This window comes from Mugil cephalus, chromosome 10 (assembly GCF_022458985.1).
Source record: "Mugil cephalus isolate CIBA_MC_2020 chromosome 10, CIBA_Mcephalus_1.1, whole genome shotgun sequence".
Classification (NCBI taxonomy): domain Eukaryota; kingdom Metazoa; phylum Chordata; class Actinopteri; order Mugiliformes; family Mugilidae; genus Mugil; species Mugil cephalus.
This window is the reverse complement of record NC_061779.1, coordinates 18,375,674-18,403,420: the sequence shown is the minus strand read 5'-3', so window position 1 is coordinate 18,403,420 and position 27,747 is coordinate 18,375,674. Positions and strand designations below refer to the sequence as shown.

At 44.9% G+C, this 27,747-nt stretch overlaps 2 protein-coding genes across 3 annotated transcripts; one reads left to right on the top strand and one right to left on the bottom strand.

Annotated features, from left to right (window-relative positions):
- Positions 1-654: 654 nt before the first annotated feature.
- Positions 655-9,051, top strand: cnot4a (CCR4-NOT transcription complex, subunit 4a). Of its 2 annotated transcripts, none has more exons than XM_047596560.1 (13): positions 655-895; positions 2,654-2,876; positions 3,146-3,343; positions 3,535-3,621; positions 3,826-3,927; positions 4,067-4,192; positions 4,284-4,408; positions 4,516-4,722; positions 4,815-4,872; positions 5,009-5,282; positions 5,418-5,936; positions 6,200-6,433; positions 7,101-9,051. In XM_047596560.1, the coding sequence occupies exons 2-13, from the start codon at positions 2,703-2,705 to the stop codon at positions 7,427-7,429; spliced, it is 2,433 nt and encodes an 810-aa protein (XP_047452516.1). In that variant the 5' UTR covers positions 655-895; positions 2,654-2,702; the 3' UTR covers positions 7,430-9,051. The 2 variants fall into 2 exon arrangements, with proteins under 2 accessions (XP_047452516.1, XP_047452517.1); XM_047596561.1 differs by having other exon boundaries at positions 656-895; positions 5,009-5,264.
- A 9,534-nt stretch (positions 9,052-18,585) lies between these two features.
- Positions 18,586-27,642, bottom strand: kcna1a (potassium voltage-gated channel, shaker-related subfamily, member 1a). The gene is made up of 3 exons (XM_047596120.1): positions 26,419-27,642; positions 26,107-26,210; positions 18,586-25,439 (listed from the first exon to the last, which is right to left on the bottom strand). The coding sequence occupies exon 3, from the start codon at positions 25,160-25,162 to the stop codon at positions 23,687-23,689; it is 1,476 nt and encodes a 491-aa protein (XP_047452076.1). The 5' UTR covers positions 25,163-25,439; positions 26,107-26,210; positions 26,419-27,642; the 3' UTR covers positions 18,586-23,686.
- Positions 27,643-27,747: the final 105 nt, after the last annotated feature.

Sequence of the window (27,747 nt, the reverse complement as noted above, 5' to 3'; positions counted from 1 at the left end):
TGATTTCTTATTATGAGAAGAGATGTACTGTATTTAAAGGACCAGTTCACAGGACTTCACAGTGATATCTAGTGGTGATATTGCAGATGGCAACCAACAACTTCTTCCATCTTTATTTAAATCTAGCCTAACACACATTTGTATTAGTGTTTCTATTTAATTGGCCTCCCCTTTTCCAATGTGAAAAAAAAAAAAAAAAAGTGGCTGCGGAGACACTCTTTAATTTGTCCATACTGTACCACCGTGGTACCCCTGCTCACAGTGTAGAAGGGCAGAGTAAGTTATCAAAAACACAATGATTCTTAATCACTCACGATGCCCAACAGAAGGATGTACAGTTGGATAGATGTAATTAATAATAAATTATTGGATAATTATTTGAAGGCACTAATATGTTCATTTAAAGTTCATTTGAAGTACTTTCTACATTGTTGAACGCTTAAATAAAAATACATGAATAATTTAAAAAGAACAATGATTTAAATTCAATAATGACAAAATAACCAATGATAAATATAGCAGAGAAAATAGCTAATAATCACCTGACAGAAGACTAGAGGCGTAAAGGCGAATGAAAGTTTCAAACACCATCTCCCACAAGGCATCTGTTCTTCTGCGCAGACTCAGTGGTGCGGAATACTTGCCCCATTCCCTCCTCCCAACTATAATGCTAGCTAAGATGGTGGTTTGAGCGTAAATTGTCTCCACAATACCAAGAAAAGAAAGGGGCAAAACATCTTAATAGCCTTTTAATTACAACAGAACAACACAGCTGCTGTTATCTTAAGTGAACGTTTGTAGAAATTTGGACATTTCAGATACATTGGCTCGCAGTCCCCGCCCAATTTGGTGTGACTCCCTTGGAGTGGAATTCTAAGCTAAATACGGACAGGGGGTAAGTAACGCTAACGTTAGCCAAGCTGCTAGCTGAGTTAGCCGGGATCCATCCTATACCAATAAATAAAAGACAGCCGCGTCGCTTACGGCGTTATTGACCGACTGTAGAGTTTTCTGGAGGCTTTTGAATCACTGTCCAGTTAATGTGAACGTCGTTAGAGCAGTGTCATTTGTTTATAGTGCCAACTACTCTCCCCCAGCTCAGTGTTAGCCCGTGTAGGCCTCGTCCTAAGCTCGGCTCCAGACCCCGGTGTGTGTGTGTGTGTATGTGTGTGTTCGTGTTCGTTCGTGTGTGTGTGTGTTCTGGTGATAATGTAGCATGCAAGCTAAGGAGAGCTGTCACTTTCTATGTGGGAGAACTCGCTACGTTATGTCATAGGTTTTATTTTTGAAACCGTGAACGTCAGTATTGACTAAATGTTTCGTCGCCTACGTTTTGTTCATGTGATTATGTTCACAGTTACTCCCGAATACTTGTCATCCGTCAGACCGGCTTCTTTTACCAGATCGGTGCTAATGGTAGCTTAGCCCAACGTTAGCCAAATAACATCTGTCATAACGTATGATCCAGGAGACAGAGCCAGCTAAAGTTACCAGCTACTGGCTAACAGGGTGTTCAGGCTTCGCAGACGACTTCATCGCCGACGTCTGCGAGTGAAGCTGTGGAGCGGTGACACAGCTGTACATGTCGCTTTATTAGAGAAATACTGTCAAGCGTTTAAAGCCGTGGGGTTTCGTCTAATTCTGGTCCGGTCCGTGGGCTTTTTATCAATTTGGTCTCGCCTCCTAGCTCGCCTACTGGCAGCGGTGTTGTCACGTAGAAACCAGGCTGGTGTTTAACAGCTAAACAGGCGTATCATTTTGTAAATAAACGCACTTTGTTGTATTTCCTTCTAACGTCCACCATGACGTGTGAAGTCCCGTCAACCTAAGGCAGATACCACATCCGCATTATCACTTGGTTGTCATTAGTTCTGTTTTTTAGGGTTTTTCTAATGAAGTACAGTCATTTGTCTCCCATTAGCTGAAAAAAGTCCCACAGCAAAGCCTCCCTCCGTGAAGGTTAAAATGGTTTATCAAGTCCGTTTTGTGGTCATATTTGATAGTGGGACCGATCACAGTTTCCTGAGGGCCAAGGTGCCATGGTCAGGTGGCTTCAGTTGTCCAGCTAGTTTGACGATACGTAGGACAAAACCCCCAAATATGCTCATTTAAGAGTGTCAGCACCAGTGAATGTTTACAGCTGATTTGAAATATGCTTTGCCCAGTATGTTGTAAAATACTGCCTGGTTAATGATTGGACAGTCGTTTCCTTCAGCTTCATAATGTGCTGAGAGCAGTTTCTGACATTTTATCTACCTTCGATGGTCTAGACAATATTAGAAACAGCTTTGCATGCAGCTCAGTATAATTAAACTGCACCACACACTACAGTCTCGAGAACGACCACAACATTGACTCAGGATAAACAAAAAGTCTTATCAATTGATCGTTATACCCATCATTCAAGCAAGATGTGTTGTATTGCAATGCAAGGTCGACATAATAAGCGTTTCCTCTATTAACAAGCTGTTGAAACTTTGTATAAATGTACTGTGGTGAGTTCACTGTCTGATGTTGCAGTCGTGCAGTCAATCACAGTGTTTGTGTCGTTTGCTTCAAGCTTCAACAGAGACAACGTTTTCTTGTGCAGTTGCTCATTTTCAGCCGTGTCTGGATGGTGCACTTACATTTAGCTTTCTGTATGTTTTCGTAGCCCTGTGCTCTGTGACCAGCTTCAATACTCACCCTCGCCGCGCCATAGGATGTCCAACAGCCCTGAAATGAAGGACGACCCCATGGAGTGCCCTCTGTGCATGGAGCCACTGGAGATAGATGACGTCAACTTCTTTCCCTGCACCTGTGGCTACCAGATCTGCCGATTCTGTTGGCACCGCATCCGCACAGATGAGAATGGCCTCTGCCCCGCCTGCAGAAAGGTTCGGACATGATGCCATTTGGTGCATTACCTAAAAACTTATCAGAACAGGAGGATGGGTTTTTTTCTGTTGTTGGCAAACTTAAGTTGATGGCGGTGTTTGTCCAAACGCTAAAATATGAGGAGAATTTGCTCATTTGCAGTCTCAGAGGATTGGCACGTGATGCGATCAGTGTTGATCAGCCTTCATGAGGCCATTAACAATAATTTGATATTTTTGCAATGGTGAATGTCTCAGTTTGAATCTGAACTCTTTGTGTTGTTGTGTAGCCGTACCCAGAGGACCCTGCTGTGTACAAGCCTCTGTCACAGGAGGAAATCCAGAGGATAAAGAATGAAAAGAAGCAAAAACAGAATGAGAAAAAGCAGAAGGTGACAGAAAACCGCAAGCATCTGGCCAGTGTCAGAGTGGTCCAGAGAAACCTGGTGTTTGTGGTGGGGCTCTCGCAGCGACTCGCCGACCCGGAGGTGAGTCCAGTGTCACCACTAACAAGCTACCTGTGACAGTGGAGTGTTGGAACTTGCATTGTAGTTTATGAATATGGGACTAGCTGCTACATTTTTCTTGGACATGGTTAACATCCACAGGTACTGTGAAGGTTTACTCTACTCGTTGTTGTATCATTGACACGTGTTGTCTTTTTGCCTTTTACCTACAGGTCCTAAAACGACCAGAGTATTTTGGGAGGTTTGGGAAAATCCATAAAGTGGTCATTAACAATAGCACATCTTATGCAGGTTCACAGGTGAGAGAAGTGAATTAATTTATGAACATTAGTAGACTTTGTTCTTATTATTTATTTGTAACTGATGAGCCATGTTTTATAGATAGATTTGTGGTAGAGTAGTTTAATGAATGAGAGAACTCACACACACAGATTCACAATAGCCACAGTAGCTCTTGTATGTTTACTTTAATGTTTTTTTGTGTTTGTTTGTTTGTTTTTCAGGGACCTAGTGCCAGTGCTTATGTCACTTACATCCGTTCTGAAGATGCTCTAAGAGCAATACAGTGTGTGAACAATGTGGTCGTTGATGGCAGAACACTCAAGGTAGGAAGTTAACAGCAGCCATAAAGTTGGATTTAACTTATGTACAAACTGTGTTTTTCTTTTTTGAAGAAAACTAATATATTAACACAAATTCTATTGAACTAGATTCAGTTTATATTCTTGTCTCTCTCTCTTCCAGGCGTCTTTAGGCACAACGAAGTACTGCAGTTACTTCCTCAAAAGTATGCAGTGTCCCAAACCTGATTGTATGTATCTACATGAGTTGGGGGATGAAGCAGCTAGCTTTACTAAGGAGGAGATGCAGGTAAAGTTTTCTCTTTTTGGAAGGTGATTTCACTTTTATTGAACGCTTCATGTTGACTCATGTTGGGGTTTTTTGTTTGTGTTTTTTTTAGGCGGGGAAACATCAAGAGTATGAGCAGAAACTCCTCCAAGACCTCTATAAAATTAATCCTAGCTTTCTACAACCTCCAGCATGTGGGACAGAGAAGTCAAAGAGTAAATCCAACTCCACGCAGAGGTTGGTTTTTATTTGTTCTTCTTCTCTTTTCTTTTCTTTTGTTTGTCTTTTGCTTCCACAGTGAAATGAATTGTGCTTAATTTCTCACCATTTGCTTAATTTAACAGAACCACCAATAGCAATGGTAAAGATGGGTGGCCAACGCTGTCGGGGCATAACAAACTGGCCAATGGGCTTTCAGAAGACCGCAAGTCTCCTCCTCTGTTAGACTATCTAGACCAAGAAGTTATCACTTCAGATGGGCTAGAAACAGAGCTGGGTACTAGCCAGCGTTCTGCCTTGTCCCCCTTCTCCTCCAACTGTGACAGTAACAGGTAACGCAGAGCCGTCCTCAGGTCAGATCCCAATGTTCACAAATGAAAGTGTGTATTTTTTGTTAATCTGTAAGTATGTTTTCTGTTTGTAGTCCCAGTGACAAACCTCCAGAGTCAATTGGTTTGGTGAATGGAGAGACTTTACAACAGGTAAAATTAACTGAACCAATGTGTATGTTGTTCATACTGATGCTGATGTTATATTGGTTAAACACAAGTTTAGGATGAATTTCAGAGCTTTGAGAAGGACAATCTCACGGACATTTATTCCTCTCTCGTTTTGTAGATACCCACCAGTGACTCCCCCTCCCCTCCCCCGGGTTTAACTAAGCCCAGCCTGGTGGTGCCCATCAGCATGTCAGACCTCACGGCTCGCTCGCCCTTCGAGGGTGCAGCAGCCGAGTCTCAGTCACTCTTTTCAGACAACAGTAACTTCAGACACCCTAACCCCCTCCCCGCTGGCCTGCCCCCCTTCCCCAGTTCCCCTCGCGGCAGTTCAGACTGGCCCATGACCCCCGAACCACAGAGCCTCTTCACATCAGGTACCATGGAGACTTCATGTAAACATTTTTTATTCATTCTTTTATTTTATACACATTTTATTTTATTCATAATTCATAAATGTTAAGTGTGTATGATCTCATCTCTCTCTTGGGGGGGTCCCATAACTTATCCCTTGTTTTCTCTCCTCACAGACACAATACCAGTGTCCTCTTCCACAGACTGGCAGGCGGCCTTTGGCTTCGGCTCATCCAGCAAACAGCAGGATGACGACCTGGGCTTCGATCCCTTTGACGTCACCCGCAAGGCTTTGGCCGACCTCATAGAGAAAGAGTTGTCGGTGCAGGATCAGAGCCCCTTGTCCCCAGGGCCCCTCACCCAGGGCAGCAACCACGGTCCAGGTCTGCCGTCTTCTAACCCCAACCCCAGCGCCTCCCACCACTTCCCCAGCGGCCTGCCACGCCTCCCCCAGATCCACCACAGAGCAATCTACAGCTCCTTCAGTTTCCCCGGCAGTCACAACAGTCAGGCCAGTCAGCAGCAGCAGCAGCAGCAGCAGCAGCAGCAGACGGCCTCCAGACAACTGTGGATGGGCGTCGCCACACGAAACCTCACACAACTGAACCACTCAGCCAGTGCTGCCTCACATAATATCCTGGACCTGAATCTGCCCCCTCAGCACAACACAGGGCTGGGAGGGATCCCCATCTCAGGTACCCGACACCTGGGTCACTGTGGCACCTTTCTGCGTCCCACAGAAGTGGCGCATGTTAAAACACAAACTACATGTGCTACATAATGAAGTTATTTGATATTACAGCATATGTACCTGCCGAGTTGCATACTTAATTAGCTTTTATTGATTATACAGAGAGAAAACTAAATATTCTGGTAGATGCAGTTCTGCATTTAGCCACTAGTCTGTGATGAAGACACCTCACAGTCTAAAACATCCCTCTCCTCTCCTCTCCTGCAGAAAACAGTGGCTCTATAGACGGCTTAAATGTGAAAGAGTGGCAGGATGGCCTGAGAGCTCTACTGCCCAACATCAATATCAACTTCGGGGGCCTTCCAAATTCCTCCTCTTCTTCATCCTCCTCATCCTCCAACAGTGTTAACCACATTGGTGGGCTGGCAGGGCCAGCAGGCATCTCGCACAGCCTCAGCTGGGACGGCACAGCTAGCTGGATGGACCCTGCTATCATTACAGGTAGAACATGACATATCAGTAACAGTACGAGGCCTTTGTCAAATATGCTGTTCAGCTTCTGTCGGTGTAAATTGAATCAACTCTGCAAGTGTTATTCTATCATTGAAAAGTTTCCCACTTATTTTCTTTATTAAATGTAAAAACATTAAAAAATAATGAGGAAAAAAATCCTTTTAGTTCCCTTTAATAAACTCTTTATATGCTGTACACCATTAAAATTAATGATATCAGGCAAAGACAAATGAATCAAAACATTATCAGCAGATCAACTAATAATAATTGTAAACTGCAGCTTCACTCTAGCTATTAATCTAAGCCAACTCACATAAAACCTTGAGAATGAGTTTGGTTTGCAGCCTTGTGTTATTTTGTACTTTTACTAATCTATTTGCATTTTCAAGCTGCTAATGTGAATCACATTTCTAAAGACAGTATGTCTGTATTTCTGCCCCTCTCATGCCCCTATTGATACCTGATACACCAGTTGTATTAATTCTAGCGTGTTAACAAAAAGCAGGAGCAGGTGGTCTCTAAATAAAACTAAAAACTGAGCTGTGCAGTTTTGTCGTGTTTAAGAAACTCTTGTATATTTGTCATCGCTCATCTCCTGTCCCCCTCCTCTGTGTGTGTGCCCCCCCCCCCCCCCCCCCCCCCCCCCCCCCCCCAGGCATCCCGGCCACAGCAGGCAACAGTTTAGACTGTCTCCAGGACGACAACCCTCCACACTGGCTCAAGTCCCTGCAGGCGCTCACAGAGGTGGACGGCCCAGCCAGTTCAGCGGTGCCCACTCCCCAGCCCCTCCACAGCGGCCTCCTCGATGCCCACATCCCCCTCCATCACAGAGCCGCCGGCGGCTGGGCTCCCTACCTGCCCCCTCCCACAGCCAACCCCGCCAGCCAGTTCCACTCCCCTCCCCCAGGCTTCCAGACCGCCTTCAGACCCCCGGGACAGCCCGCCACAGAGCTGCTACAGAGTGCCGCTGTGGACCGCCACTGAACACAGACTACAGCAGACACCCATCCATTCCCCCCCACTACCACTTTATACCCACTCATCCTGTACCCTGCTCCCTCTCCCCCCCAATGCAATACACACCAATCTGCAGAGTATGAAGAATTAACAAAGTAACAAACATGCTTTCTTCTTTTTCTCTTCCTCCTTCGTTTCTGTCTACTCTGAAGGCCTATTTGTTTTCGTTTTCGTTTGTGTCTGCTGCCATCACCACTCTTTAGACTTAGTTCTGGGCGTAACATGGAGATTCATTGTGTAGCTTACAGTTAACGGAGAGCACAAGAATCAGTACGGCGCCCAGTGGTGACACAAGAGCTAACTCCACAAACTGGCAAAAGAAACAAATTAGCTGAAGTGAGGTCTTCTTTTAAAAGTAACTAATGATTAAGCATGAACAACATTTGTGTTTTTGAAAGTTGAAGTCACGATTAGTTTTTCGAGGAATGAAGCAAGCTGTGAATCTGCTCTTTGAAGCTTTGCCCCAAAGACCCTCATCCTCCCCGCTCCATCAGGAGACTGTGAAACGGTTAACCCTTACAGCTACGTAGTGAATAAGGCGAGGAGAGAGACAGAGAAGAGGGGTTGGTACATAGCTTTTGGTGAGAGTGGGTTTTGAAACAAAAAACAAAAATATCTAAAAGAAAGGAAGAACGAAGCGGAGATTTCGTGAGCGGAGAGCGAAAGCAGATGACACAGGGGAGTTGAGGGCACAGGCTATGCATGGGCTCCCTGTTAGGTAGGGACACAAATGGCCTGCTTGAGAGGCCACTTGGCTCACGTTCTCTTTGGTGGGGGGCTCCCATTGGTCCCGTACTGCTGGAGGGAAAATTTTGCTAAACCTCTGTATCAGAGGATAGAGCACTGCCTAACTGCAGGGAGCCAGGGCTTTTGGAGATCGTGGCACACATCCTGAGCACTAGGGTTAGACTCTTACTCACAGTGCCACTGTGTGGTACCTACAATAGCTAGCCCTAACATGGACAGCCACCACATGGATAGGAAAATGACTAGATGGACGAGGACACGTCAAAAATACTAAATGAGGGTAGCAAAAAGGGTTAACAGGTCCCTTTGTTCGACCCAACGAGGGCTTAAACGAGGCCTTAAAACGGACAGATGAGAGAAAGGAGCTTGAGTGACTGGAAGGGGAGCGTCAATGACCTGCTGAAAAATATGCAACATTGTATGTGACTTCGGCAACTGTATGTGAGTGTGTGTCACAAGGAAGGTGCTGCAAGACAATACCAAGTACTGTAGTAGTGACGTAAGGAGCTCTCAGCCTCTAGGATTTGAAAATCGACCTCTCCGACCACCGCCTTTTTTCTTTTTGAAGTCTTAATTCTGATCCGTGTTCGCTCTGTCTCTCTTTCTCTCTCTCTCTGTCTCTCTCTCTCTTTACCCCCCACCCTCCCTACCCGCTGTTCCCTATGTAACAGTATTCACAAAAATGAACAAAGTCATCCAGGAGAAACCAACACCGAGTCATACAGTGGGTTTTAACATGATGTTGCGAGAAAATATAAAAACAAATTCGAGGCGCTTAAAGTAATTGAACTGTCCTCTGCAGGTCTGGAAAAATGAACCTTAAATAAAACTGAAAACTCTGAGCTGGTGTTGGTCTGCTGTTGTGTTCTCACCAATGCGATTCAGACACGTACATTACTTTACAGTACTCACGGTCACACTGCCCTGTAAGATATAAGACTATGAATCCTGCTTGTTTCCTATCCCGGTGTCTTCCACTAGGGGGCAGATCTTTCTCTGTCAGTGATGAAGCTCTGCAGACAAACTTCAGCCGAGCACACAAGGTGACACAGGATGACACTGACACTACAGTTTTTTCGGACACGCCACGCTTTCCACACAGAAAAATAAGTATTAAGGGATTAAGTGCAGATTAGAATACTCCTTAATCACATTTTTCGCTGCCATACGTTTGTCTTTTCAGTGCAGTCGTGCTGCTGCCAGCAGAGTGTGTGCGCTATCGCTGTCCTTCAGTTTGCAGCTCTGCACTCTCCCTGGCCAATGCAGCAGTAGATACCTGCAGCAGAGAGGTTCCTCTTTTGTCCTGTAGGACTTCTGACAGACGCGAGGAGGAGCACGGTTGTTACTCACGCAGCCTCTCCACTATTCCTGCACTTAGTTAACGGAATCAGGTGGCTCTGTATGAATCATTTAAATATGAATAGGTCTGTGGAGGAGACGAATATCAGGTCATTTGCTAAGTCCCAATTAAGCCTGCTGATAAGGGTGTTTCCTTTAGTAATAAATCTTTAAATTTTTTTTCTTCTCTGATTAATTGTCGGTTGAGATTTCCATGACAGTTTCACCCTCGTCTCCATTCAGCTCTTACACACGGTCCATTAACAGTGAATTTCTCGGAACACGCTATAGCGTCGACGTATAAACTGGACCCATATATCAGTCTAATACTTTGATATTTTTGTTCATCAAACAAGACATGCCGCATTAATAACACAGCAAAATCTTACAGATATTCATCCAACAGGTTTGCATCATCTTCTTGGTCTTGAAATGTCCTAAAAATCCTTGAACTACATTAAACGGAGTCTGTGTAATATTAGCAGTCAGTGCTGCACACCACTGTCGCTAGGACGCTGACATTGTGGTGAAGTCAAAGAAGTTTTTATTAAATTCATAATTTCTATTGGTTAATCCATGGAGAAAGTAAATACTACAGCAGGAAACACAGTCATATCAGTGCATCTTTATCTATTTTTAATTTCTAATCACAAATGACAAACAGTTTCTATTAGTTTTTACTATAATGATGTTGGTCTATAGTAATTCAATGTCTGTCGTATTAAGAGGTATAGTAGTTGACAAATACATTTTTTATGTCTGTATTTCTATAAAATATTGTATACAATACAATACACCTTTTAAATTTTACATTCCTGTTTATAAATGCCTAGCCGTTGTGTTTAAAGTAGCAGGGACGTAAAACCAATCTAAACCAGCTTTTCTGACCGTGACATCCAGTTAATCTTATGTCACAATGTGTGAAAGCCTCTCGGGGTATTCGCTGGTGAACTGAATGACCGCCGAAGGTTAAATTAACCAAAGAACTGTTAAATTCTAAAAATAGCAGATGATTTTTTTTTTTCTCTCTGATGGTTTATCCGACTGGTCGTCTCTTGCTCTGGATCTGGTGCGGAGGAAACGGGATGGTCGGAGCGGCCCCCACAGGGTCCCGGCCCCAGGTGCTGAGGAGGCAGCAGCAGGGGAAGGTGAGTGTGTAAATAATGCAGGCAGGCAGCAGATTCAGGGGCTGTGACAATGAGTCAGCAGCAACACAGAGGGGGAGAGAGAGAGAGAGCGAGCGAGCTTTGCTGAGAGTGTTCCTGGACCAACGCTGAAGCTGACTTCACTGCACTGACACACAATGGAGGGATCTGGGTGATGATGCATGCCTGACACATTTCAAGAATAGCATCTGTTTATTACAGCTGCAGAGCACAACTCCAGCGTTTAGGACGTTCTTCTGCCCGCGTGGGGAAAAGGCTGACACATGCCAGACTTAATGATTAGCTTATTGATTTGCTGAAAATGCATATTCACGCTCATTATCACGATGAGATGGAGGAGGAATGATGAAGCAGAAAGGCACACTGAAAAAACACTCCGGGACTATCGAAAGGCGTCATTCGCTTTTAGATGAGAGGAAAACGTTGCGTCTCTGAATCCCTCTCTCCAAATGTAGAAACTCTCAGTGAAACGGACCCACCGGTGCGTTGAAGTAAGCTGAGTAGGTAAACATTTAACCACGGTCAGGTGTTGATCAAAAAGCCCTGATTTTTCATTCTTCCACGGAGCTGTCCTCTGCAGGAGTTCGCTCTGTTAAACTGCTGAAGCTTTGCTTTCCTGGAGGACTGCAGTTACAGTATGAGGGCATGTGCAGAGGGCACAGTAGCTGCAGTGGCTGCCATTGAGGGAAGAGCTCCCTGCACTGAAAGGCATGGGCACGTTAGTAGAGACAATTCACACCTATTACATTGCATATTGACCAGGCAGACATGAGATACACGGTAGGATGTCTGTAGGGACCGTACACAAATTATTGTTGTGCAGAGAAGATTGAAATAAATGACAAAAATAGTTGGTTCTTTATCTTAACTGAGACAATTTTTATTTTTTTAGGTTAATCAAAATAGGTTGTTTAACATATGACGGAAGCACAATCTAAGCTTTGGTTTTAAGTTATGTAGTTTTCATGTGACATCACGATGGTCCATGATATATATATATATATATATATATATATATAGATACATATATACACACACTACATTGCCAGAAGTGTTTTCTCACCTGCCTTTACACACATGTGAACTTAAGTGACATCTCATTCTTAATCTAGGGGTCTAGGGTTTTATATCACGTTGACCCACCCTTTGCAGCCACAAGAGAAGTTCCAAACTCACTCGTCCACGTCTTTATGGGCCTTTCTTTGACTTTTCTTTGACTGGTGCACAGTCATGTTGGAACAAGACGGGGTTCATCCACGAACTGTTCCCACAAAGATGGGAGCATGTAACTGTCCAAAATCTCTTGGTATGCTGAATCATTCAGAGCTCCTTTCTCTGGAACTAAGAGCTCGAGCTCATCTCATGGAAAACTACCCTGCATCATAATCTCCTGCTCCTCCAAACTTCACACTTGGCACAATGCAGTCAGACAAGTACCGTTCCCCTGGCAACCACCAAACCCAGATTGGTCCATCAGATTAGCAGAAGTGAGAAGTGTGATTCATCACCCCAGAGTAGGTCTCCACTTATCTAGAGTCCAGTGGCGGCGTTCTTTACACCACTGCATCCGATGCTTTGCATTTCACTTGGTGATGTTTGGCTTGAATGCAGCTCCTCGGACAGGGAAACCCATCCCACGAAGCTCTTCTGTTCTCGAGCTTATCTGAAGGCCACATGAAGCTTGGAGGTCTGTAGCGATTGACTCTGCAGAAAGTTGGCGACCTCTGTGCACTATGCTCCTCAGCATCCGCTGACTCTGCATATTCATATCATGTTGCCTGACACTTCAACCGCTTCCACTTTATAAAACCACTGGCAGTCGACCGTGAATATTTAGTAGCGAGTAAATTTCACAACTGGACTTGTTGAACAGGTGGCATCGCATCACAGCACCACGATGGAATTCACTGAGCTCCCGAGAGCAACCCGTTCTTTCACAAATGTTTGTAGAAGGTGCTTGACTTTATACACCTGTGGCCATGGAAGCGATTGGAACGACTGGATTCAGTTATTTGAATGGGTGAGCGAATACTTTTACCAATATAGTGTAGATACATATAAATATATATACGCTGTGGATAACTTCCTGCCTCTGGGCTGGCTGCCTGCATGGGAAACCTGCAGGGACCGCTCTCAGCAGAAAGCACTTTCTCCATTTGTCAGCCTTTGACAGGCCCTCTCACCAGCGGAGCCACCTGCACTGCAAAAAATGACCACTCTGACAAATTACGCAGTCGCACAGCTCGGCATCAAACTAGAACAGACCTCAATTAATCAGTTACATCAACCGATCAATCAAACTTTATTCATACATAGCAATTTTCATACAGTAAGAATGCAACACAAAGTGCTTACGGTCTTCAGGGGATAACTTGTTTTAAATTTAAAAAATCTTGGTTTCTAGCCTCTTAACGCGCACCTATCTCTGTTTTGCATCATCTAGTGTCTTTGACATAGCCAGGCATTTAGGTGTCACCCTCAGCTTTGGTAATGAATGTTTGAGTAAATGAATCAAATAAATGACTGTGATTTGCAGCCTCGTTTAAAACACTGGAAGACAAAACACAAAGACATCAGTATTTAATTGCACCTCTCATCACACTGTAGTATTTTGAGACAATGGTGGCATTTTTGTGAAACAGTAACAAAGTAACCGGCACTTTCATTTTGTCATTTATTAGCATTATTTGTAGAAGTAGTTATTTGAACAGTTTAATGTCTGGGATATTTTTTGCAGTGTGCACAACTCTCAACTGACCCACATGAGGCTTTACTGTAAATTCCTCCAGCAGTCCAGTTAATGTGTCCTGGCCAGGAAAACTGACGGGCTCCTCCATCATCCCGCAGTATGTAATGGCTCTGCCGTACGGGGTCTGTATGTACTGCAACATGGACACTGGTTTATGTCCGGCGGCGTCTCCGCGTCCTCTCCTGTAACGTGTTTCTCCAGAGGAAAGTGAACGTCAGAACTCTACAGTTTGACACATGAGGCTGAGATTTCTATTAGAAATGTAGCGCGGTGTGAAGGATAAATTACTTACTTCTAAGGAACTCGCACTTTCTTTTTACGTGTTTAGAAATGTACTTTCTACTTTGACTTTCTGTTTGGCCACAGACAACTATAGTTACTTTACAGTAAATGAAGATTCATCTATCATCATAATTTATTCATCCATTGATTTATTTAATTGTTTATTTATAAGGGACAAACACAGAAAGACACTGACAGTAGCTGAGGCAACGTCCGATGTGCTGTATACATGTTTATGGTCGGAGCTAATGTCCAACGCCAGTCTGTTAATGGACGTCAACACATAGTCATCAGAATACAGAGCACAGTTTACAATCAATGGCAACAGAAGCAGCGGCAGCAGTCTGCAACCAACACGGAAACACCAAAAGGGGGAGACACATGTTCTGGACCGGAGCTTTGAGTTGATGATCTGACTGACTGACTACAAGTGTAGATGGTCAGTGATAGTAGGTAGTTGTGGGAAATGTGTTGTGACATAAATATTGAAACCGAAACCAGCAGCTTGTTAGCTTAACTTTAGGGAATGTTTTAAAGGTCTGAAGGTAACGAAATCCTCCTGAAGCTGCTATGATGCAAACATCATGTCTTGCACATATATCTTCAGTACCAAAAAACAAACAACAAAACCCACAAGTTCATGACTTTTCATGTTATGTGCGTGTGCGGGACTGTGGCTTCCTAGAACCAAAGTGTTCACCGTGATTTCTCTTGTCGTCATCTTAAAAGTGACTTCATCGAGCTGATCTGTATTCCAGCACTTAACCACTGTTAAACCACAACATACTGAATTCACATCTCTGCTACACAGTTTTTTATTCAGATTACACAAACAAGACACACTCTGCTAATGAGCCAGCGAAGCTGCTCACAAAGTGTGAACAAAGCACAGAGGTATCAATCTTCTCATCTGACTGTTGGGGGGGGGGAAGCTAACAAGCCTATTTCCTGCTTTTTTCTACCAGTGACCCTGAAGGTATCAGCTACTAAACACCTTTTCCGGCTTTGCACTGACCTCCGACTGCAGTCAGCACGCACGAGCGGCGCTCAGGTTGTGTGTGTCTCAGCAGGGCCCCCGGTGCCTCATGGTGATATCGTTTTGTGGTTTTGTATTTGCCAACCATCCCCGAGCTCCGTGTGGTGATGTAACTGAAGCGGAAAGGTCACAGCGGCAGTTTTGTTGATGTTAAGTTTTGAATTTTTCTCCCCCAGACAAGCGCGCTGACACTGCACACTGAGCAGGAGAAGCATGTAAACTGAGATCCACATCGCCCGATACCGCAAGGACACGTTCCGACTGGGAGCAGTGGTGGCGGATTCTGTGATTCGTGACTGAGTCGATAGAAGGAATATATATATATAAAACAATTTAACAGTATTAAAATTAATTAATGCACCTTTTACTGCCCACAGTTGTTTTAAGGGAAAACATAATTAGTGCAAAATAAGAAAAAGGAACAATGTAACAAAAAATATAAATATTTCAATGTATAGAAGACAAACTGTGACAAAAGTATCAATCTCATCACGCCAGTATCGATCCAATACCAATACCTGCCTTGGTATCGATACTATTAATATTTAGATCGATACGTCCAGCCCTACTGTGAAGTTTTCATTCGCGGTTCACAGGCAATGAATCCTAATCACTTCGGTGATCCCAACAATTTTTATTTGGACGTGGGAAACAAAAAGTAAGATTTACTGTAATGACTAAAACTGATACAAGTGGGAAAAACAAAGGAGCAGCGGAGGCTTCTGAAAATCCATGCAGGCGAAAGAAGGGCACCTTGAAAAAGATGAGGCAGGATACAAGAAAAGGGTGTAAGCCAAAACCAACGGGGACGCACAAAGCACCAAAATAAAACGGGAAACAGCAACGAGAGAAAAGCGCCAGAGAAATGTCCAAACAAATGTTGAGCCAGTCATTTGGAGCTAATGACATCCCATCAGTCTCAGCTATGCTTTGTCTTTGAGTGCTAATTAGCGGATATGAGCATTTGAACAGACTGAATTAAGGTTGTGAAAAATGACGCCTATTTTATGGGTGAACACTGGATAAACAGAGATATCGCTGCTTCGTTTCCACCAGTCAAAACTGACAGATGATAATATTGTCTGGGAATTTGTGGGGGTGTTTTATCTCGTCTTGGGCGAGTGGTGAAACGCCTTCAATGAAGGAAACCCAAACGCGTTGGGTTGCCTTCGTTTTTGGATTCCCCTTGACGGCGCGTATCTTCCGTTTCACCGCGGGTGCGACGCGGTGCTCGTCAGTGTCCCGGAGTAAAGAGGCACGTTTAACCGGCCGGAGTTTCACAGAGACCATTTGTGGACTTCCACAAGGACGAAGAAATTATGGACATGCCCTTAATTATTAAACAAGTGTGTCAGCAGCCTGGCCTGATGGAGGTAATGCAAAGAGGAAGTGGGCCAGAGAGAGGGCCTCGGGGATGGGTGGGGGGAGTGGGAGAGAGGCTGTCGAGGGGGGGGGATTGGACCTGGGGGTGGGGTGGTGTTAGGCCCAGGGGCTTTGGCTCAAGTATGGGAGATCCAATAATGCTGTCAAAGCTATCCTGCGCATTGTTAACATTCAGAACCCACAGCGTATGGAGCTGTTAGAGGAGGACCACAGGACGTCTCTTGTGATTTGCTTTTACAGAGCGACGCTCTGTAAAACGCATGAAGTCCACACCAGAGGACACTTGTGATCCGATATAATCATATGATACCGTGCATGCACAGCTGATCGGGGCTGCAGTGACAAAGCCCTTGAGAAACCTTTTGGATGACATCAACAGGAACGGCATGGCGTTTCTGTACGAGGGATATGGGATGAGTGTCTTCAAGGCAATCGATCAGGGAATGTTAAGAAGCCTGACTCAGGAGAACTGACCATCCTTTGTGTGTGTGTGTGCGTGAAGGAGAAACAGAACGAAAGGCAGAGGCGGCGGGGGCTTTGAGCACACCCACCCACGGCATAGCCGCATGCAGGCATGGCCGTAAACACCCGTCCCTTCGTACGAACACATTGGCTTAACAGCTGACTGCCGTCTTTTCATTCAAGGAGACGCTCGCAGGCAGTTGTAAGACGCTGCAGAGCGTCCAGGGGAGGAGGGGGTGGGGGGAGGGGGGCGTTAAGCTCAGTCGAGGCCCACTGCACCGCTGACCGACAGCACCTCAATTAGTCCAATGGGCTGATCGGGGATTACCAGGACAGTGGCTTAAACCGCCAAAGTTTCAATTACACGCCCCTCATTCGCTAGTGGAGGCTGACATCTGGGCACGTTTGCTGAACCGAGGAGAGATAACTTTCCGGAGGAACGGGGCCGACACCAGCGCTGAACTGATCCTTTCTGGCTCACGGCGGGACCTGAGCCCGTCGCGTCCCTGCTCCTCGGCCGGCGTTGCCCAAAAACAAATCATAGAGCCTCATTATTGCCGTGGATCGAATGCCATAAATACACCCTAGTTGATTCTGAGCCAGTCCCTCACGTTGTTCTGCTGTAAATACTCTGCAGAGCACTTACATTTAAAGTCGTAGGAAGCCGGCGAGTTTGCAACTGGGTGGCACACGCGTCCGCAGATAATTCTAATTCTATGAAGGGTGAAGGAGGTGAAAGGCTCAAATGTTTTAATTGTATTGTATCAAGGAGCTGTAGTTAGAGACATGTGACGTAGAGGAGAAGCCCGAAAGAAGAGTGGCGTGAAATCATCTGCTTTGACCGAGCTCCTCTCCTGCATGAGTCTTTCTGTTATTACAGTCCAGCGTGGCTCAGCAGCACTCAAAAGAGGGAGAGAGAGACGAAGGCAGACAGACAGACAGACAGACAGACAGAGAGAGAGAGAGGGAGGGAGAGAGAGTATACAGTATGTACAAGAAGAGCGGGACCAGCGCCAACTCACCCCACCCTGACTGCTGCTGCCTGCAGAGTGAGGAGTGCTGCATTTCCTGAGGGCAATGCAGAGGAAGGAGGAAGAGGCTCGCTTCTTCTGTTCAGGTCACCGTACAGCAGACGCACGCACGCACACACACACACACAGACACCCGGAGAGATGCAGATGGACAGAGACAGACGAGCCGCAGCGTTCGCCGCGATGCCTCTGCTGCCCAGTGTTCGGCTTCACACCGTCAGAGGACGGGAGTGGGCATGAATCATCTTCACGCTCCTAAAAACTGCACCCACTTATTATGTGCCGTGGTCAGATTTGCATTCAACTGCTGTGCGACTGGTTTAACGTGAAACCACCTCTTCATTATGCATCCGAGAGGCTGTCATGAATCACACGTTTGAGAAAAAAAAAAAGAAAAAATCTGTTTTATAGTATGCCGCAGTTTCAGCGTAGAGGAAAACACGAAGTCTTAAACGTAAAAATAAGCAAGAAAACCATTATGTTTTCATTTCTTGTTTCTTGTATCAGCTTTTTCAGTATGAATGTTTCCCTATTTCCTTTTCCTTTTTTTTTTTTTTTTACACCAGTCTGCCTGAATACAGGAGAAAGCAGCAAATGGCGAGAGGAGCTCTTGAAGCGCTGAGGTGTGTAACAACTTTCAGAGGATGACAGAGGTGAGTGTTCCCCTCTTGGGATGGGAGGATTAGCGTGGAACCATTACCTTAGCCCCATGAATCACTACTAATGGCTTCTGAGAGGGTACTGTAGTACAGAGGTATTTAGATGGAGACCTCGAGTTCTTGTAAAACGCTGCAGCATGTTTCTGTTCTGCGGCGACAGTTTAGCGCAGGAGATGGATTCATTTGGGCAGGTTTCCATGCAGGATGCGAGTCCCCAACCCCCCCCCCCCCCCCCCCCCCCCCCCGGCCCGAAATAAGCGTACACCAGCAGATCCTTAAAAATTTATTGAAGTTAATGTAAGATGAAATCATATAAGAAAAAGAAAACATAAATAACCCTTGCATAGATCACAGACCATGCCTTTGTCATCATCTGACAAACTGAACACATTGTAGCATAATCCTGGGTAAACACAACATGACAATGACGGCTGGATCAGATAACACAATCGGCTTGCTTGTGGATGAAAAGAAGAGCAGAAGAGTCCGACAGTCCTTCGACACTCTGCTCCAGAAAAAGGCCCAGCTTCCCTACCTCGCGGCCAAGTGCGCACCCTCGACACATAAAGACAAACTCATAGCCACCGCACGTTTAACACAAACAAGAGCTCCTCGCGCGCGCGGTCACCTCCGGCGGGTGAGGCGCACAACATCCCGACGTTCGATCCCGTCCAGCGCCTCCTCAGCAGGCAAGAAAAGCAAATCCAACATCCAGACTTTTTTTTTTTAACAGACAAGAATGCCTCAAAACCAGTGAAGTGCGGAGGAGGGTGTGGGTGTGTGTGTGTTTGTGTGTGCGCGTGTGTGCGTGTGCGGCCCTGTTTAGACACGATGGACATGTTTCCCACAGCACAGTATCACTACAGCCTAGACTGAGATGAGAACGGGCGAAATGTCACTTGCAAGAGCATTTCAGTCCTAGAAATAGAGATAAAGTCGAAGAAACTAGCCCTTGATGTCCTCGCTCAGGTCCAGAGCCCGCAGCGCGCCACGCGCAGGCGGCGTGCTGCGGCTCTCCAATGACCCCCGGCGCCGCCTCGGTGACGAGGTCGGGCGCCCACTCCCCCCCAAAAAGAGAAATCCGGCGAGAGGACACGCTTCGCGACGCAACTTCTGAACAGGGCCTTACAGGAAGCCTTGGTGCAGATGAAAGCAAGGGTTTCTTTTTTAAAAATGACGCAACTGTATTATAGTTGATCCACAGCTCGAAAGGCAAAGCTCATGCAGTCTTCCGTCGACCATGCAGTTTTTTGCGACCAGTAGGTTTCTGTAGAGATACATTATAGCAGAAGGTTCAGCAGTAGAGATCTGAAAACATGTGAACATGGCGTCTGAATGAATCCAGTGTTTTCTTTTTCTTTTTCTTGAAACCAAAAGGACAAAACCGTGTGTTTTTATAATAGTACACTTCTTGTCCATATCTTCTAGAGTATAGCAAATGATCATAATACAGTAGGTTCATTATCATGGCTTGCTGGAGGAACATATTGTTTTGATATTCCAGTATAAGGCATGTTCTTCTTAAATCAGTCATGTTACAGTGCCACCAAAAAACAAAACAGAGGAAAATAAGAACACACATTAAACTTCTTGTTTTTCATACGTAACGTCAGTATATAGTGGTTACTTTTCTTATCTTATTATAGCTAAATTGCATTTTTGTTCTCATGACATTTCATGTTTTTTTTTTCTTCCCCGATGTCATTTCTTTTTTTTTTTTTTTTTTCTTTTAGGTCTTCGAACTCGCGTATGTTTGCAGAAGCATAACATCTGACAGTAAGCTGAACGAATGAACGTATAGAACAATTTAGGCACCTTCTCTGAGTTTTCTCTCTTAACAGCTGATCAGTCCGGTGAACTGAAGATAGATTCTCTCAAAGTGCATTATGGGCTCTTCCTTTGGGACTAGCAGCGTTTGTTCCTGACAGCGAAGTCATCTCCGCTCCAACCAGGGGGGTTGCTTAATGGGAACTGCCGCTATTACAAAGCCTATATTTTTATTATGTATATATATATATATATATATATATATATACATATACACACATATATATATATGCATTTTTTTTGTTTTACAGGTTTCTCTCACTGAAATGTCAGCCTCTACATTTGACCTTACAAAATCCCAGAACAAAGGTGAGGAGGTTGGTACATAAACAGCCCTGTTGTGAGTTTCTGTCAAGTGATTGCAGTTTCTCTGACATTCAAGATAGACTTTGTTTTTTTTCTCCTATTTTTACAAAAAAAGCAACAACAACAAGATGTTGTTTGTTATTCTATTGCTGTTAAGAATGCATGTTTCCGTTGGGTAAGTAAGTGAATGCATAGCACCGTCCATACATGCCCCCACAGCAAGAGCAGCGACAGCAAACGTGAGGATTTCTTCATCTCGTGATGGACTGTTTCGTCCCGTCACTGCCTTCCAGAGTCAATGTTTTTGAGAAACACGTGACCAAGCGAAATGTTTCCTGATAGCTGCATTTATGAGACTACTAAAATTTACTTGTATCATTCTATATATTTATATATATATATATTATATGTTATAGGGTACTAGGAGTGTCCTTCTTTTCGAATAAAGTCTAGACAAGTGGAATGATGTTGTGACAAGACACCTAGCATGTTTACCTTGCCTGAGGCAGACACTCTTCAGCAGTACAGTACAAAGATCATTTCCAAATAAAACAGGCTGTGAACTATCCAACCAGACACCAGCAACAAGAACGACAAGAACAGAAGTAGCTGAATGGAAAGTCGTCTTTTCCAAAACAAGTAACGTCGTGGTGAGAAGACAACTAACGCAGTCCTGTCCTACCACCGCGAGGAACAGCCGAACAGAAACAACTGTGACATTCAAGCAGCACTGCAGTGGAGCTTTTTTTTCTTACAGGACCTTTTCAGGAGAATGCTAAATAATTCAAAACAATACAAAACTGAAGAAAGAACAGTACAAAACTCTCAATACTGAGTGCAGATTAACGTACAGTAGCTGGAGATTTTCAAGTAGTCTAATATTAATAATACTAATCTATCTGAAGTTCGCCTGCCCGGAACAGGATGTGGAGAAACTATGCAAACGAGCGAGAGCACAGTGACAAAGAAAAACAAAAGTCACCAGTAAAGCAAAGTAGTTCAAGCAACCGAAAAGAAACAGCTGTGCAAATAGATGGGCTGCACTTCCGCGTGCATCGTAATGCCCGATAGTTGCAGTGTGACGGATTTAGTTAAATGTCTCCGCTGCATTCCACACAGATGCGCTTCAACACATTCGGGTGTTCTCCCGCGACACAAAAGTAACCTGGCGCGTTCCAAAGAAACTTACACGAAAAACAGTCAACCTCGTCCCGTCAGGAGAGTCACGCAATCTTCAGACAAACTCTCTACAAATGAATATCCTGATTGTGCGTAGCTTTAAGTGGGAAAAACAGGAGCAGGATTGTGGTACACTATTTGTCCTAAGTGCTTGTGTAAAGGCTATGCTTTGGGACTCTCACATTCAATATTGCATGACTGCAGTTTACACTTAAGGTTCCATTTTGCATTATGGTATAGGAAGCCCTGCATTGAAGCTTGCAGCTCTGCAGCAAGTTTGCAATGACCTCACTGAGGTAGAGACCCTGAAAGGATGCGTGGTGCGCAAAGAAACGGCATGAGTTTGTCAAAAAACAAACAAACAAACAAAAAAAAAGAAACACAACTATGGATATTCCCTTTTGAATTGGAATGGTAAACATGCAGAGTACAATACATTGCTGCTTAAGGGCGTAATTAAGTGCGTGACAGCATGGAAACTGGGTTGTGCATGACAGCATGGATCATCTTTTCTTCTTCCTTTTCTCAACCACAATCACCTGCTGCTTCAACCTTGCTCATCGGGCATCATTAACGTCGCGACCAACGGTGTGTCGACTCTACAACAGAAGGTAACCAGCTCTGCTCAAGCACACATTGTACACAGAGGCACTTTCACTGGTCCTATTGGTGAAAGGGATAAAGGCACTCGCAACTAATGTCAGAATAATTCTCTCAGATCTGAAGTGAAATTTGGTATCAATCGTTTTTCAGTGGACTCCAAACCAATATGTGCTCAACTTAGACGTGGAGATGGAAGCATGACGAAAAACATGTTAACTGTTCTTGTTCAAAGAAGGTCCATGCACTGCACTATTGACTAATACTGTAATTGGTGCTTATTATGATTATATGCATCTTTGATAATATTTAGTTTCCTCGTCTACTTTTAAAATTAGAAACTCTGCATCTTCAAGGTGGGTTTGGATATATTTGAATTCAGAAACATTCAGAATTTGATTTCCTTAGTTTCCCTGACAATAGGGCACTGCAGAGTGCCTGAATTGCAACAAGCTGTATACTCACGTCATGCATTAAATATACCAGGATACAAAAGTATCTTAGTCGATAGACCATAATGCAGGTTACGTTTTTTTTCATGCTATGATCTCATTAATGTACTGTTCCCTTAAGATTTAACATTCAATTTCTATACTTCTAAATGATTAGCATTTTCAAATTAAAAACTCATCCAGTGCACTCAGTATGAAAACCGATGAGAAGGGAGGGGGATGGAGGCAGGTATCCAAAAGTACATCCTTTCCAGTTATGTGAGATATGTCTCGTGCATGCCGGTATCAAAATGGAAAGTCTCTAATCATGCTCGTGTGAAGCTCACTTGCGCTCGTTGTGCTGTGTTGCATCTAAAGGGCATGGCATTGAATCACTTGGTGATAACACAATTACAGCAACTGCTGGAAAACAGCAGCATTGCAGATGTCCATGAAGCAAGTAGATCACCATCTGTTTACATCCAAACAAGAGAGATCAGTCTTCCTCGTATAAGGTGCTTTGCTGAGTAGTAGATCCTCTGTAGGGGGAGAGGAGAGGAGGGAGGAGAAAGGGTGGTGGTGGTGGTGGTGGGGGAGGGGGTCTCCTAACTTCTTGGCGCTTACCACTCGGCTGCAGATGCTTGCATGTCTGCAGTCGTTACTGGTGCATTGTGCAACTTGCTGAAATGTTATCTGTACTCCATGCATATGATTTTAATTATCACGCCATCGTCTGATAAGACAGTGTGTGCTCTGCGTCCTCGAGGGAGCCGTGTATATGAGTAATAATCAATGTTTTCTTTTTGATATAACTATATATTTGTAGGATCAGAAGAATTAATTATTCTATCTACCTGTCATATACTCTAACAGCTTTGTTTTTTTTTTCTTTTCCTTTCCGTATAGCTGAGCATAGTTGTAGGCCTAATGCCATAGAGAGCTTTGGGGAAGTAAATGAAGCATTCCTAACTGATGGTCTACTCCACATGTTACAGTCCCACAGCGATCCTAAAGGTCCTAACTAGTGTCTAAACATCTGTAAGCAGCTTGCTTTTATTTACACAGTTTTGGTTGGCTATAGTGCAATTGCCAGTTCTGAGGTTTGCCTCCCTAAAGTTGTCGATGCTATTGTTTATGTCTCCATCGATCTCCATGTACTCTGACTTGCTGACGGTTGACGAACTACGGCGGCTGGAGTTGGTTTCGGAGGGGATGTTGGGATTGCTGACGTTGAGCAGCTGGGCCTGCTCCTCTCCCTCCGTCTCCCTGTGGTAGAAGTAGTTGAAGTTGGAGACGATGACGGGCACCGGGAGTGCAATGGTCAACACTCCAGCGATGGCGCACAGAGATCCTACAATCTTGCCCCCTATAGTGACCGGGACCATGTCCCCATAGCCCACAGTTGTCATGGACACAACAGCCCACCAAAATGCATCCGGGATGCTGCCAAAGTAGGATCCCTCCTCCTCTGCCTCGGCAAAGTAGACAGCGCTGGAGAACAAGATGACTCCGATGAACAGAAAGAAGATCAACAAACCCAGCTCTCGCATGCTGGCCTTGAGGGTCTGCCCCAAGATCTGGAGTCCTTTGGAGTGTCGTGACAGCTTGAAGATCCTGAACACCCTGACCAGACGGATCACCCTGAGTATGGCCAGAGATGTTGCCTGCTCCCCCACGCCCTCATTGTCTGGGTCTTCAGCCAGTTCAGTGCCAAGTGTAATGAAATAAGGGATAATGGCCACAATGTCGATGGTGTTCATCATGTTCTTGAAGAAGGCTGGTTTGCTTGGGCATGCCAGAAAGCGTACTATCAACTCAAAGGAGAACCAGATTATACAGAGTGTCTCGATGACAAAGAAGGGGTCAGTGAGGATATTTGGCTTATAATAAACAGTAGTGTTCCCCACTCTCTCAAATCGACCCATCGGGTCCTCTTTCAGCTGTGGTAAAGTCTCTAAACAAAATATGACTATTGAAATCAGGATTACCATCACAGACACGATGGCAATCCCTCTGGCGGGGCCTGAGCTTTCTGGATGCTCGAAGAGGAGCCAAATTTGACGCTGGAACTCCTTCTCGGGTAAAGGTCGCTCTTCCTCCCTGATGAAACCCTCATCCTCACGAAACTTCTCCATCGCGTCCACTCCCAGCTCGTAAAATTTAATCTCTTCTGAGAACATATCCAAAGGGACGTTCACCGGCCTTCTCAGCCTCCCCCCTGACTGGTAGTAGTACAGGATGGCATCGAAGCTGGGGCGGTTTCTGTCGAAGAAGTACTCGTTTCTCAGAGGGTCAAAGTACCGCATCCGCTTTTTGGGGTTGCCCAGCAACGTCTCCGGAAACTGGGAGAGAGTTTTCAGCTGAGTCTCGAACCGGAGGCCGGCTATGTTGATGACCACCCTCTCGCAGCATTCGTGGTCATTGTGGTCTGGGGGATAGGTGTCCTGAGGGTGGCCCGGGACAGCCGAGGTCTCGTCCATGTTATCTCCTGCTACTACTGTCATTTTGGGAAGAGGAGGAGGAGGAGGTGGTGAAAGACGAGGAGGAGGAGGAGGAGCAGGAATTGTGTTGTGGGATGTTGGTTAGGCTGACTGAGCAGGCATTCAGGATTGGGGGAAATTTTCCACTCCTCAGCTTCCCACACCCCTTAAAATGTTGGAGACGTCCCCAGATACGAGAGGGCGGGTTGGCTGCTTTGCCTCAGTGCGGCTCCACTGCGGTTCTCGCTGACTTGACCATTGCTGCTCTCCGGTGCATCTGCAGCTGTTGTTGCTGCTGCCTCTGTCATCCAGAAAGAGAGAAAGACCGAGAGAGAGGGAATGAGAGTGGGAGAGAGTAGAGTGAGGGAGAGACAGAGAGAGAAAGAGAGAAGCAGAGGGGGGGAGGGAGGGAGGAAATAATGGGATCAAACAGCCAAGATATTTGCTGGCTCAGCATATTCTGCAGTTTATTTATTTATTTACTTCTCTCATCCCGCAATTAGTGCAGTTATCCATTAGTGAAGGTAAATATATCACAAACAGCAAAACATCTCCTCGGTATTTCTCTCATATAAACACTTAAAAAATCTCTCTGCTGTCCTGGGTAGTGACTTTACTGTGATCTTCTTGTACAACATGTTCCCTTGCACATTCCTCTACATTATTCAGTTTGATCTTGTCCTGACTTCACTGTACGAATGTTGACTTTTTCAGTTTCCAGACAGGACAGTGATTAATCCTACGCCACTCTGTGAATTATGTGACGCATAACATTTGATATTAAACCAACTCCTGTTCCTACATGCGTGCAGCCCACAGGCCCAATGCGGAGAAAATGTCTAAATGTCTGACAAATAGAAAATAAAAAATTGCAGCACAGTGGTGTTGTGGTGTCTTTACATCATAAGAAGCTGTTGATTAAAGCAGTAACCTAACCGATTGTATAAGTCAGCAGATTTTAGGCTTACCGTGGGTTGATCTGGGAAGGTCTTGAATGCGTCTTATCCTCGAGTAAAATCATCCAACAGCAGGACGCCAGTAGTGGGTGTCATGTGGCAACTTTACATTGCACCTACCACAAGAAAAAAAAAAAAAAAAAAAAAACTAAAGATTTACTGTGCTCATCGCCACGGGAAGGATGTAAAATGAGATGAAACAGAGTGAAGTCAGTAGAGTCTAATGAGGAGAGCCTGAGATGTTAAATGAGCGAAAACAGAAGATCACAAAGCTGCAGCGACGGTAGTTGTTTGCGCGGCGGCACGGCGGTGTGAGCAGCTTACAGTATACCGCAGGAGAAAATCTTGCGCTGCAATTCGGGGGGGAGAGATACATTAAGGTGCAATAAGCGAGCCCTTGACATTTCCAGACATCACTGCATCAGCAGAAATCTGCTGGGGTTTTTTTGTTTTTTTCTTTTTTGCCACTAGACGAGATGACGGGCACAATGTGTTTCAGCACAGCGCGGATGCGGAGCGCAGTGAGGAAAAAAAAAAGAAAATCAAAACGGACGGCCGAGAGGGAGGCGAGTGTGGCGGCGAGGTCCAAATGTTTTCTCCACAATGTCAAGCATGTTTTGCTGTGCGTTGTACATGCGAGTGCAGGGGAGGCGAGGGAAAAGAGAGGAGGGGTGAGGAGTGGAGAAAGAGAGGGAGGGCGGCAGAAAGAGGAGGAGGAGGAGGAGTTGGAGGGTTTCGACGCAATGCAGACCGGCTCTACTAAAACACGCCGCCAGAAGTTCTCCATACACCACAAAAACAAGAGCGCTTGTGTGCCAGCACTGGCGCAATCCGACTGCAAAGAGAGACAGATGCTCTGGAGCCACCTTGTGTAACATCTCAATTTAAAATGATCACACACTGATTAGAGATTAAAACATCACATTTTCATCCCGTCATGTCACGGTTTTAGGATTACGCAAAATGAGCTAATCTACACTCGAGTCTGTGTGACACCAAATGTCATTTAATATATATTTTTTTAACATAGTGAAAGGAGAGAAAGGTTAAAAATCGTTAACAAGGATATGAAACATCATGTCGTGAGCATGCATCCAGGCTGCGCAAGCCTCACGCCCTATATGTGATACTACATGACACTACACTCTGTGAGTTAAAATAGCTTCCGAGTGAGAAGTGGTTGTTACATTGGGCCAAAGAAGCCAAGCAGGTATGAGGAAAAACGCAGCGCATTTGTCGTAACTCTCTGCAGAGGGTGGAGGATTACTTTCAGCACCACGGACAGCGAAGATGATTGATTCACCCCAGAAAACTACAAATCCCGAAAGAACACAAAGACCAAGTTGTTAGAATAAAATGGCATGACAAATAAGTTCATGGAGATTCGTGGTGCTCATCCGTTGCTGACCTTCATGGTTTATCTGGGCCTATAAACATCTGCGAGGAGCTGACCTGAGTCACAACAAAGGTCTGTATTCTGTCTAAACCACACACTCAATGCAGAATCAGGTAAAATGCACTTCCAACTTAATAAGCCCCCCACCCCCACCCCCTCACGCACTTATCACTATGACATTTTATTAAGTTAATAGCCTTTGTGGCAAGACAATCCAATGTCTGCTTCTGCGCCCTTTCTTCCATTATTCAGCACCA